The sequence below is a fragment of the Dreissena polymorpha genome, chromosome 2 (assembly GCF_020536995.1).
Source record: "Dreissena polymorpha isolate Duluth1 chromosome 2, UMN_Dpol_1.0, whole genome shotgun sequence".
Lineage (NCBI taxonomy): Eukaryota > Metazoa > Mollusca > Bivalvia > Myida > Dreissenidae > Dreissena > Dreissena polymorpha.
The window spans coordinates 37560243-37574473 of NC_068356.1; the positions used below are offsets into that span (position 1 = coordinate 37560243).

General features: G+C 35.4%; 1 protein-coding gene across 1 annotated transcript; it reads left to right on the forward strand.

Annotated features, from left to right (window-relative positions):
- Positions 1 to 1432: 1432 nt before the first annotated feature.
- On the forward strand, positions 1433 to 13703 carry LOC127866648 (uncharacterized). The gene is made up of 8 exons (XM_052407354.1): positions 1433 to 1554; positions 7985 to 8281; positions 8713 to 9072; positions 9682 to 9768; positions 11378 to 11695; positions 11869 to 12002; positions 12401 to 12641; positions 12984 to 13703. The coding sequence occupies exons 1-8, from the start codon at positions 1491 to 1493 to the stop codon at positions 13187 to 13189; spliced, it is 1707 nt and encodes a 568-aa protein (XP_052263314.1). The 5' UTR covers positions 1433 to 1490; the 3' UTR covers positions 13190 to 13703.
- Positions 13704 to 14231: the final 528 nt, after the last annotated feature.

Sequence of the window (14231 nt, forward strand, 5' to 3'; positions counted from 1 at the left end):
AGTTAGCGCATAATTTGGTATAAATTATAATAATAATAGTGTTTAATAAATACGCACAATATGTATGAGTAAGCGCTCGATAGTCGCATAATTTGGTATAAATAATAATAATGTTCAATGTCAAATATCTCTTATATTAACTTATTATTTTTAATGTTTAACAGTTGTTTTGCTTGCATACGATTTCCATTCTGTATTTTGTTCTTTTCATGGAGTAGATGAAAGTATCTTTGGAAGCAAATTCTGGAGACTTGAAAACACATTAAACACTATTACATGTTTATTACTTGGTGCATTGGTAGTAAGATCTTACAGCCCCCATCATGGCTGGTCGGATAAGAATTTTCATTAAGCATTATTTGAAATTGAGTTCTTTGTTTTGAATATGCAAAAATAAATCTAACACGGTTTGTTTATATAATTCTTTGAGAGCAACAGCTTTCCCTAAAATCCACTTTACGAAGCAAAGTCGCTGTCTGTCACTACGATTTGTACGTGTAAGAAGGCAAAAATATGAACATTGATATTTAAAAAACGACAATAAGTTAATAGGAAGATTCAATATTATTTTTTTAGCATAAATACATGGTGTTGTTTTTGCACAAACACAAGTTACGGAAATTGGTTTACTGTGCTCACCAGTTATGAAAATATGGTAATTTTTCGAATTCTGAGGCGTTTATGGCGATGGCCTGTTGGAAGCATCATAGTGTTCATGCAAGGTAAAGTATGATGGTTCTTCAGTCCACCTTTCCATAAAAACTGCTGAGAACACATTATATATGATAAAAAAAATGCACATACAATAAACCGAGAAAATCGTTAATAATCCGGCACTCGCGTATTAAGTCTTCAATAACTTTTTTAATATTGATAATACATCTACAGGATATATACCGAGGTTAAATGGATATCAGTAGATCATCACGCGCGTAATAATAAATTTGAATAAACAGGGTACATGTACAAATCGTTAAAAAAAACGGACGAAAACATCGAAAGAGTACGGTGGCACTAAGGTGACATCACCGCTCCAAAAAAAAGTCGGGAAAACAGTCGCCAAAAAAAAATTAACTCGGGGACACACAAAATAAGTCTGTTTTCAGGAGTTATTTTTTTTTAGGCGACAGGAAAACAAAAGTTCTGTTTCCAACATAAATGTTTCCGACTTTTCCCGAAAAAATATTTGGTCGACATGATATAAGTCGACAAATCAACATAATTTTTGGCGTCATGCTCTTATGAAAATGACTTGCCATTATAGTTTTAGTCGACACGATGAGTTATTTTTAACAACATGACACCTTTTTCATATCATGCCGTCCTCGAATGTTGACATCATCACAGCATCAGGGTGTACCATATACGCTTCCATACCTAAGAACGATCTACCCTATGCTTAAATATGTTTAAATCTTCCTTGTATAAAACATTACAAAATACAGTCAAATAGGAAGAATAGAGTCCACCGCTGCTTTTAACAAATCAGGATGCGATTTTATGTTCATCTGGGATACTTGGTTGTTATTATCACAAGGACAATTTTCGGGAAAGGTAGGAACATTGTTCTGTAACATTTTGTGGTAGACCGATGTTGCATTATTTATGTTTGAATCTTTTGTTAATGTAAATTATTAATTTAATATAATAAGATCCACACAAAATATGCACTTAAATATTATAATAAATACTTGAATGTATATCGATAATGAAGCCGAATAGATATACGTTTATTCGCAAATGTATATATTATAAGCCACTTATATGAAACTATAGCAGGTTTTAGTAATATTTTCCGTTCATACTCATAGAAATAATGAAAAATGTATTGGAATAATGGACATGGTATAAAGCGCAATATATTTTATATAAACCCGCGTTGTATATAAAACTGAATTGATGCACATATAAGTCGCATGCATGGAATTTATAATTATCATGGATAAATATAGTTTAACTTGTAACAAACGTACATTTATGTACAAGTAATTGCATATCTAAGAAATAGTAAAAACATATTTATCACTTATGTTTTCATACGAATACAAAATAAGTAACGCTTTATAAAAAATTTCCGACATTAAAATTTAATAGAGATTAACGTCCCTCCTGTAAGCAACTATAGCGAATGATTGTATACGTCGAGATCTATGACGGCAAAACTATTAAAGGTCTGTTCATTTAGCTTTGGATCATAGGTAAAATATATTTGCAATTGTTTTGCATACTGTAATAATACATATTATTATTTTACAAATAAATACAATGATGCGCTGGATTTATATGGGATTGCAGAAAATTGCGATTTTCGATTTCAACTATCTTGAATTCATTAATAATTAATACATATTAATATACATATTTTATGATATTAATTGTTGGCTCTGTGACCATTTCGCAGGGGCCTGCTGCTGACGGATATACAGGGTATACATGGGTCATTTGATAGCGAGGCTGAGTAATTTGGAAATATAGGAGGCAACTTTTAGTTGTACCTGTCGGTCGTACTGGCATCTAGACGTACCGTGCGTGTATTTGTGTTAGTGGGGGGGGGGGGGGGGGTCGGTAATAAAATCCATTATCGTTCAATCCAATTATTTGTTCATTCGTTCGTTCATAACAGAAAAACAATATAAAAAAACCCGGTTATCTCTAATCGAACAAAATGCAGATTTAGTTTCCCTATTACTGACCCATTCAAAAGTCTGTTTGTGCTCCTGTTAACGTGTTACCGAAACCAATAATATTCCGGCTGCAGATAACATTTTGATTTCTCATTCTGACTTCTCATCTTGAAATCTTGCCCAAATCATTTAACAGCGTTTACTTCGCGGTTACACAACATGCACACGAATTTGAATTTTCAGATAACATTATATTCCGCCCTTAATTTTCATATTTAGGCCGCACCCAGACATTTGTAATAACATAACTATGTTGTTATGTAAGGTTTATGGGCTGTAGTTACATATAACATATCCTATACCGCGATATCAGGGCAAAACACACACGAACTAGTAAGAAGATGCGTAATTCGCACATAATGCCGCATTGGAAGGATCCAAACTGATATGTATTTGTTTTATAATACAAGCTTTTAAGTCAAAGTATAATGTCTTATGTTTTAATTCCGCCCCCCCCCCCCAAAAAAAAAAGGAACAAATATTATGATTCGTCATTTACATCATCCTATAAACCTATGGTTTAAGACCTATGGTCTTAGAACATGATTCTGGAAACAATAGAATGATAAATCGTAATTAAAATACAATTTGAACTAACTTTATACCTATTTCTGTCGCAAGTAAAATTTTGTTGACGATGTTTACTAAATATAAAATACAGTCGAACATAGACTAGTCAAAGAGGTTTGTAAAATGTTCGTGCATGTAGTATTTCGTAGTTGCGCATCTTTCGAAGTATCGCATCTTTTAGATTTGAAATAATCGTGTACGTTATGTCGTCATAATACTACTCTTTAAAAGTTGTTTTTTAAGCATATAACATATGGTTTTTATAGAAATAACTCTGAGTAAATAAAGAACATCATACAAATATGTTATTTACACGTTTTTTATTAATTATGTTGACAAATAACCGATATACATTTAGGTCCACATATATATATAATACACGAGCAGTGATGTCACACAATAAACACAATGTTTACGTACAAAAATGCAAATATTTAAACACCTCTTTATTTAGGAACATTTAAATTGAAGCTTGTTCGTACTAAATTATTTATTGGAATTTAACATCTTCATTCATCACAGAACATTAATACGAGATTTGACTTTTGCTTAGATGCTGCGGCACAACCAATGGCGTGAATAGTTAAGTTATAGTGATGCTTTGGTTTGCAATTTGCGTGGTCACAACGTTTTTGATATGTAAAGTGCCGAGCTAATTACTTCTTGCTTTATGGAACAGAACGGAACAGAACATTACATGTGTTTTATTATTACTTGCACAATGTACATCGTCAGTATAACAAAAAAAATAAGCATGATTAAGAATATTCATGTCACGTTAAACATATATTTTCAATAACTACGCTATACCTGTATATACGGTATACCTGGTCTTTATTATAAAACTTTTTACATTTGATTATGATATACATATTGTGTTATTCAAAATGTTAAAGTATACGTCATTGTTGTACGAGAATGAACTTACATTTAACAATGAGTTTCGTTTATTTAATGCGCATTTAAGAAAAAGAGAAATTTTACTTTATTTGGTTTTGTAATAATTGCCCAAAATTTCCAAAAATTTAAACATCGATGGGCGTTGGTAATTTTTGTACATTTTTTTGCGTATCTCCTCTAAAAATGGGCATATAAGCAAAAATGATATTCATCTTCAATATCATGTGAATTACAAAATAAACATGGCTTTATGGCTTACACTATTTCTTTAGTATATGTGATAATAAACAGGCTTGTCGTTTACCAATCGTTTGCCAATGAGCGATTATTCAATACTGTAAAGCAAGAAACCGATTAGGTTTGTTGTGAATATTTGTATTGGAAATTTTAAAAAGCGGCTGAACAATACATACGTAAAATCGCATCTTCCGTTCTATTGCGTTATCGTTGAATCGCATGTTGTTGTTTTAAAGTTTATTCTATAAAGAATCACAACCTCTTCTGTGAAAGGAGACAGACAGCCCTTATTTTTTGCGTTTTGACTTTCCAATCTGGTGCTTTTTAATATCAGAAGTATTATGAAGTAATAACTCATAAATTGGTTTTAATTAGCGGTTTCGTTGAGACTTCTGATGGTTATTTTTAACAGATCAATGTATAGTTCAGTGCAGCTTTTAACATTAAAAATGAACAGTCAAAACTTAAACCGCAACTTTACTGCAATCTTTCAATAACCCGAGATAAGTACTAAATAAACCTAAATACCCGGAAGTCCTAGTTTATCAGAATATAATTGGTTATAGCAACTTCCTATAATTTTTGGAGATATTTTGTGCGTTATAAGATATGAGAATATACATTGATGCAAATGAATGTACCATGACGCAAATAAACGTTGGATCCCTTATAAGCATTGAGCACGGAAAGCAAGTTATTTATTCTCATCTTTGGCATAGAACTCGGAATTTATCATTCTTTGCTTACAGTATTGAAATTCAAAATCTTTTTTTTTTCTTTCTCAATTGTTAAAAAATGACCGCACATTGCATTGCTTTTAGCAAAATGTGAACAAATATTTGACCATTATTATAATGAATAATTTTGTATTCAACACGTTGATTTATTGCATTCATTAAATGACAAAGTGAGATTGTTTCACAATACCCAGGGCAGTGTGAGATATGTTCCATTCTCACCACCGTCATCCCAGAACCTATCCGAAACGAGTAACGAGTCACGCTTCGTATATATTTGTGTATCTAGTCTGCATATGGTATGATATGGAAATGCTTTCATATAAGCATGCGTTATACATACGGAATATTACGCTAGTCAATTGTTCCATGTCTTTGTATCAGTCGATTGGCTTGTGTGATGTCGTATCTCACGAGAGGCGGAGTTACAATTTACTAAAGTAATATTCCTTTATTATATACAACTTTGAATCATTTAAGTTAAAAAAAACTAGTTTAAGCGTTCATAATAAAGGTTCATGGGGGGGGGGTAAAATTCATTGAAACTTCGCTTTAGTTTTTCGTCATTTAATGTGGTACAATATGGTCAAACTATATATCATTTTAAAGCTAAAGACGGATAGAATAACACAAACACATTTTTGACAGTCAATATTTGTGTGCTTTATTTATATTTTGGTTTAAAACCAATACATTTTTACACTAATTTACAAAATCTCAATCTAAAGTTAGGAAGGATATGCACTACCTTAAGTTGAATAAATACAAAGCTATATACATAAACAAGGTCAAGTTAGCAACATTTCACATAAAGTTATTGTCATAAAACAACAAATGAGTTTTTATTCAACTGCCTTTTTGGATAAATATCCTAAACAAAGTTCTAAAAATAACTAAAACGTAACTACTTTTTAAAAATCCAGGTATGGTGGATAATAAGAGTCACAATTCTATTTCAAAGGCTTAACAATTTTGTTATTTACCTCTCAACCAAATTGCAAATTTTAAACCATCTCAAATTGAAATAGATTGCAGACGACATATAAAATTGTAAAGGAATATAAAGAAATTGGCAAAACGATTGATTTTATATTTCGATTCCTTCTACCCATTTTGAAAGCGTGGCCATCGCTGTGATCCGTAGAAAAACGTGCAAAACAAATCGGTCGAAACCACGTGCACTGGTGAGAAAACCGGGCATGTGTATACACATACCTGAGTAAACACATACTTATTTTGACAGTTGGGTGGCAACAAGTAAAACAACTATTAACATTAATCAGCAAGAGATCGCACTAAATAATAGAAATGACCACGTAGAGATATCATCACTTACCTTATTACAAATATTTTCCAGCTGAAAATTGTCCCCCACACGTCTTTTTTAGTTTATTTGTATTGTTTTTCTGGAGGCGAAGTGCATCTCACAGAATATCCATCCAACTTCCGTTGTTTTCACTTTCGTTATTAAAAACTCCGTTAAAAAGAATTAATTCTACTTTTAGATTGTTAAAGCGATGTATTATTATATATTATCATTAGAATAGTATACCGTGATGAATTGAACAGAGTTACGTATCGATCTTTCTATCAGTCTGTAAGCGTACTATTTTATGCGCAATAATATATGTCGTGTGATTCGACAACGATTGTAAACATTGGTGAAATGCTTCTTACATAGTTATTCTTTTGAGTGTTAATGAGGTCTGATCGTGCAGTTTACAAACATCAACGGAAAGATTACACTCCAATGCATTTGTCATCTAAACGTTTGGAATGTCAATTAGGCGATGAGTGAGTTTTTAGCACGTTTCTTTCTATTTTATTAATTTAAAAATGGCTGCCCCCATGATGATGAAATGACATGTGTTCGAGTTTTGATATTTCTAGATATGTAAACTTTTTTTTACTATTTAAGCGTAACTTGCCCTCGTCAATGTCGATATTATTCACTAGTTATATAATTTTCCGCCGAAATACGTGGAATAAACATGATTCAGATTTTTGAAAATAATGTATATTTTAGTGTTAAAATCGCTTTGTATTTTGATTGATTTTGTGGATGTAATGATACGTTGATGTACAAAATTGGTAGCAGTTTGAAGGAAAAACATCCTTTAAAGCATATATGTATACATTTTCAATGTGGCACTCTTCCTTTAGTCAAATTTGAGTTCAATACTAGGGGTCCCACATTTTTCAAAATGAAGCCTCTACATGAACCTTAACCAAGAATACTCTTATAATTTTCTGCATTCAAAGTGACGTCATTTAAAGTAGTCCGGCTAGTATGGTAATACGGAATTGGAAAACTAGTGAGTAGCATAATACGGAAATTATTTCTGTGCAGTTGTATTTTACCGACTGATACAACATGTATTTTATTTTTGGGAAAATAAAGCAGGTATATAATAAATGTTTAAATCTAGTTTATACTTCATTTTTATCCAGCTTCATGCGTGTTTTTTGTACAAAAAAAACGCGCGCGCACATACACAAACAAAACATATACAGAGTAAAGGGTATACAAGCGGTAGCATAAAACATGACCTAGGTACAATTGATCCGCGTAATGCAAAAATGGGTCTAATGCCATATACGACATGCGTAACCCCAGACCATCCGCACCTGTCCCCTATACAGCCACACACGGTATCGCGGTCTCATTAGCGGACAGAGTAGCTCCAGGCCAGACTAACCGCATATGGCATAATAATGCACAGGCTGGTCTGAGATACGCTGGTCACATATAGATGAGACCCATTTTCGCATGAAGCGGGTCAATTTATACCCAGCTGATGAACACTCTCCACTTATTTTGCATAAACTATCAGCCAGTATTGTCCTATTTTACAGAAGAGGTTGTTAAATGCCTTACAACCAGATCAGAAAGAATTAAGCTGTCATGCCCCAAAGGCCTAGTTCTCTATTCACCTTCCATTATTGCGGGTGTCAGTGCGCATGCGCAAGGTTGCAAACGCGAAGAGAATGATTGCACGGGCGTTCCTCTTGCCCTCGAAAAGCACGTGCAATCGTGCTACTGGCGAAGTTCATGCGAGGTAACTCTCCGACGAGACTATACGCTTAAGTGCGACGGTGTGGATAGAAATATAACGTATGTGGTGTTTGGGAACATGTACTGTGTTTCCAAAGGTAAGCATTGCATAAGATAAAATTCATTTTCATAGACATTTTGGGTTTCACCTGAAAAGTGTTATGTAGTATGTTTACAGTGCATTGTGGTGTAGCACAAAACAGAAGCTTCTTATTCTTACACATAAATACGTTATTGACAGATTTAATACCGGCATAATTATCAGCAAGATATGCAAAGCGTTAACAAAATGAATAACACGTATAATACGTCCATTTCGATAACGATGCTGTTATTCTAGAGTCGCATTTTGACTAGACAACAATTGGAGCAGTTTCATACTATTCGACTTTACAGCAATTTCAATAGTGATATATATGCTCTAATTGAGTTGATCCAATTTAAAACGATATTATACTGTTCGACTTGATACCAGTTGGAATGATGCCATACTGTTCTACTTCAATCTTGTACGCCTGCTATGTTTCAGATGACATTTTCGACATTTGCTCTAAAAAACAATGGGGAAAAATCGACCTGCCCGTCGGTGTTATTAAAAGCCATCGTACCTATCCGCGCGAAAAGCCGAGAGCACGGTGCGTATGCGAAATAACGATACCGGTAAAGCATACAAATACTTTGATACTTCAAATTTTCCCATTCGACAAAAAACTTCCTTTAGGACTCAAGGTGGAGGAGGTTCAACGTGGAACACTTCTAATCACAAGAATATCCAAAATAGTTGATGCTAAGACGATGGTCTACGGGAATGAAACAAAGGCGATCAAAGTGACGGCTGACTTCCGGTGGAAGCGGAAACAGATCTCTGGATTCATGCTCTCCTTTATTGGTCAGTACTTGGCAATACATAGGGAAGCGTCATTGCGTTTGATAGTTTCGGTTTTTGTGTCAAAAAAGCGGAAGATCATTGTTTTGCCTTTGTTATAATATCGCAGTTAATTTTCAAAGCATCATATTACTTTAGTATAAACCCAACTTTGGTGTTAACAAAGTGTTATATTGACTGTGGTTTTATACACCATAGTGCCTTTGATGTGAAGTGACATAGATCATTACATAAAAATCGGTTGCTGGGCTGCATTATCATGTTAAACCTCTCAGTCCTCCTCTTCCTCCGTATCCTCCCCTAACACTCAACATTATATCATCACTGTATTTTGATTATTAAAATATGGTGATGATTATGATGATTAGGATAAAAAGAGAAGACTTTTAAGAAGAAAGAGTAGAAGAATAAAAGATGGAAAATATTATTATGATGATGACTGTGATGATCGGAAAGCGAACATACTTGTGTGTATACAAAGTGTGGTAAAACATAGCGACATAAGTCTCGAGGAATCTTAAGTCATAGACACTTTCCATGTTCATCATATTTCTTACCCAATTGTCTTCACGAGTTAGCTTAGATCTTATGGCTGAAGTTTTTTTATTGCAGCTTACAAAACTACTCAGCTAAACCAGTTTCTAGAGATTCCCAATGCAATGCTCCCGGTATTGAAAGAACTGAGCTCGGTGTTCGAAGGTAAGTATTTGAAGGCAGACTTAATGCATCTGGTTTATAAGTGAATTTTCGAGGAGCTCATGCTAAACGTTAGTGCCATGTTTTGAGTTTAAAAAATATTACAAATACATGAGTAGAAATCAGATCAACAGTACAACTAGATACTATTTGTTTTCAACGGGGACCTATACAATACAATTGTTTGTACAGGTCCCCGTTTTCAACTAGAACTGTCAATGTAGCGCCTGAAACACCCCGCGCATGCAGCTTTGTCAGAGGATTTGGCCATACAGCTTTTAGAACTCGTTTCCCAACAGTGCAAGCTGAATACCTATGAAGTTTTGCCTGATACCTTGCACTGAATTTGAGATGTGCCATGAACAATATTTCAGTATGACAATTAATAAAAACAATTACTATGATATTACAAAATCAAGAATTATGGCTCTTGTGCATCGCAGTTCCCATCATTGAGATTTTTTGTGACATAATAAATGTTTTCAAGAAATGCCCCATTTAACATGTATGTGCACATGTAATAAATTAACAAGAACCATTAGCTCTCAATATATGCAAGCACGAGTTTTGGTTCTTTTGCAATTCTCATCATATCAATGAGATCTACCTACCTTTTTCAAAATCATGCCTCTAATAGTTTCAAAATATGATCAATACAAAATTTAAATTTAAATGTAAACAAAGGGGAATTACTTTTGAAACATGAAAGCTAGTTCCCGTACACGCACATCACCATGCTGCAATCTAGCTACCTTTCTTGTTTCAAGTAGATATTTCTTTTAGTTTTAAAAATAGTTTCAGGACAAAATTTAAATATATTTGAACAAATGGAGGATTATATAAAAGTCATATCGAAACGAGGAAGAAATTTTCAAATGCCGTGTTGTTATTTTTACATATAACATTTCATTTTCCACTTATTCGCTTCATATCCCGTCATCCATGAAAGTAGTTTCATTTGAAACAGTTTTCGTTATGTGTGGTGAAACCACCACGTGCGGTTTATATGCTTTGTTTAATCTTGCGCTCGAGAACTGCGCTTCCTTGTCCGTTGGTAATTGACAGCTGTCAATCAAAGGAGCCGAATAGCCCGCGATAAACCAGTCAGATATCAATTTTCGACGTACCCAACACAAGCGCCTTATCACCGTTAATTCGCAACCTCCGCGCAGAGATTTGACTGCAGCCAGCATAGCTGGATCAAATCCCTGCCTTCATAACTAAAAAAATATCAATAGTCTCACATCTAAATAGGCTTTAAGTAATTTTTTTAATATTCCCTGATGGCCTTTTTTTAACGTCTACGGGACGCAACGTCATTGAATGACGTGACCTCTCGAAAAAATTTGCGGGCGTTGTAATAAATAAAGGAGTAGATAATGCTAATTCCTCAAAGAATATAATAGGAATATATTAAAACGATAATTAAACAGCATTGTATACAATTAGCAGATATATTTGTACTCGTACGCAGATGACATTCTCAACACGGTATGTCTGGTTTGTATTAGTACAAATATGTCACCGTATCGAACCCACCGTTCTTAAATATTCATTTTATGTGTAACATGGGGAACACCATTTGTTCCATTTCTTCCATCACGCACCACAGTCCGACCAGTCATTGAGCAGTGCGCCTCCGTTGGTAACGGTCGGATGGAGCTGAGCTGTAGCAAGAACGAGGTCATCTACTCGCCGGCGATCTACGGCTCTAGCTACAGCCGCTCCCTCGAAAAGTGCATCTTCGGGCATTACCCTTGCGGCGGCCTAACGCCGAGTCTCATAGTGCAACAGAACTCGTGCTTCTGGAAGGAGCATTGTCACGTGACCTGGGCGGCTGGTGAGAAGCTGCTGCTGTCGAAAGAGACGCGCTGTATCGGTTACACCATGTCGGCTGTCGGCACAACAGGCCATAGGTGTGTCCATCGAGGTACGTTGGTGCGATGTACGTTTAGCGTGAGTCCTACTTTTTGAGGCCGCCACCGGCATCGCAGTTACAGTGTGCATTCCAAAGCTTTTTAAATTTAATTGCGTACACAATATTTTCACATTATTAATTAATTTATAAAAGTCTATACTAATTTATACCGGTAATACGTGCAGGTAACATCTACGACCTGTGTATGAACGGCACGGAAACGGTGGACGCTGCCTGGGGCATCTTGCGCAGCCATCCTACCTATCCCTGGTTCCTGCCCTCGCACACCTCGCACACCGACTACAAGACCATCATCAAGGTGATGTTAAAACTATCGAATGTTAGTGGCTTGTAGTCTGTGAAGCACTATATATATTTAGGTCACGCGGTTCAATCACGCGAAACGTGAACAAGTCTTAAAAGTATTTTGGGTCTTGCCGTTTTCCGTGAACACAATTATTACTTATTATCCTCTCTCTTGGAAAACGGGGTTTAATGCCTGTGCGTAAAGTGTCGTACGCACAGGCTAATCAGGGACGACACTTTCGGCTTTTATGGACTCTTTCGTTAATAGCAAGTATCTTCTTAACGAAAATCAAGTTTGGGCGGAAAGTGCAGTCCCAGATCAGCCTGTGCGGACGTCATAGGCTAATATCGGACGACACTACGCACATACAGTAAGCGCCGTTTTACCAGAGCGCGGCTTATCTGTTTTAGATCGGCAGTAAGCGTGCTCTACAGCTGACGATACAAGACATCAATCTTGACCCGGACGGCCGCGACAAGTTCAAAATATACCACAAGACCCGGCGCGGGGGTCAGCGCGTGTTGCTGGAGTCGCGACAGAAGCAGGGGCAGGAAGGGGAGGTCATCAACGCGAGAGAGGGGAAACTGATAATCAAACTCCGACTGCAGGGGGGCTCAAAATCTGGCCGTGGAATAGTTCTTGTTTTTAGGCGTAAGTGATTGTGATTTGTTTGTATCACCTCCGACTAAAGTAGGGAAGTTGCCAGTTTGTGCACTTTGTTATGGAATCCAGCTTATCAAGGAAACCTGTTAGTAAGTTAAAACATTACTGATCGACGTAATATGACTGAAATATTGTTGAAAACAGCAAAAATCCAAACATTCAACGATTGTTCGTATCAGTTGATTTACATGGATAGTTTTTTTTTGTATACACGTGTGGTACAAGCGTGCAGTACTTTCAGACACCTTCGTAAAATCCCATATGTATTTTGCTTTTGTTGTTGTTAATGGTCAGTCGTACATGGCATATTTACACTTCATCGTTTTGCAGGGTTTCCTTTATCAAAACGCGACACACCGGATGTGCCCTACGCGTATGGATCATCCTCCGCAGCTGGCATCGTCAACGACGCCGAGAGCGCCCCTATGCGGCACTTTACAAACCGGATGTTGTGTTCTGGCGGAGAGAATCTTCGGAGGCAGGGAAGATCGTGTGCTCCACGAGTTTGGACGGACTACTTTACCAAACTGGAATAATGCTGGTTATCGTTCCCCATTCGCGGCTGGCAAAGTGCAATTCTTATTTCATAGAATGAGTCCTTAAAAAGTTTAAATTATGTTGATTTGGTGTATACTAAACCAATGAGTAATTCAATTGCAATTAATTCGAATTTAATGTTCTCTTTAATTGCTTTTTGATTCAATTAAACTGCTAAGAGTCAATCTCAATGTCGAGTTGTCGTTCCATGCTCTCACGTACACGAATGTAACCGTCGTGCAAGAGATTGGCTACGAGATTAAAATTAACCCTTACGTATTTGTTTAATAATTCTGAGCTAAGTGTGAGATTTGTCTTGCCCTAAATCTTGAATTTCATTTCTATCATATTAAATGCTTTTGTACTTTTGTTTACTTTGTAATGAAATTATAAATAATGTGAAATATTTGCCGTATCTACAATTTGTTTGGCGAGTTATGAACAGGTTTGGTACGGCGATTTGTGTATGTTACTGTATACAATGTTCATAACTGCTTAAAATGCTATTTCAGCTGTTAGTGTTATCTGTTGAGTTAACAACAAACTAATAACACTTTGATATGTAAAATAACTCTTGGAGAAAAATCTTATTAGACAACGCGAGTTACCTGCCTTCATAAAGAAAAGTGAAACCGGGTTGCAGGTTATCTGGATCCTTTACTTCCTCAACTGAACATGTAACAGGTCCACTGTACTATTTTATAATTAAACGTTGATGTTTTGTATTTTAGTTAGGATAAGTGGTCATTATAATTTACATAAATCTAATGTAGTGAAGCAGGCACATTGGTTAACATGAGACTATTGCGTGCATGTACCTTACCCAAATTCTAACAATGGTCATGTAACTTAGCATTTAACATGTTTCTCAGAAGTTATTATTGGAAATCTGAGGTAAGATCATATCATAGTAAAGCCTCAAATCCAATAGTAGAAACGAAGAGAAGATTATATTTTTAAAGCAATTGAAGACATTGAAAAAAACAACAACAATAAAAACATTGAAGAACACGATCTATTGCATCAAGAAACGGAACATGA

Bases quoted from the DNA above. Each gene is read 5' to 3' on its own strand.
- LOC127866648 (XM_052407354.1), top strand. From the start codon at position 1,491: ATGCGATTTTATGTTCATCTGGGATACTTGGTTGTTATTATCACAAGG. The intron at 9,073-9,681 runs GTCAGTACTTGG...TTTTTATTGCAG, and splicing joins ATTCATGCTCTCCTTTATTG to CTTACAAAACTACTCAGCTA. The intron at 12,642-12,983 runs GTAAGTGATTGT...ATCGTTTTGCAG, and splicing joins AATAGTTCTTGTTTTTAGGC to GGTTTCCTTTATCAAAACGC.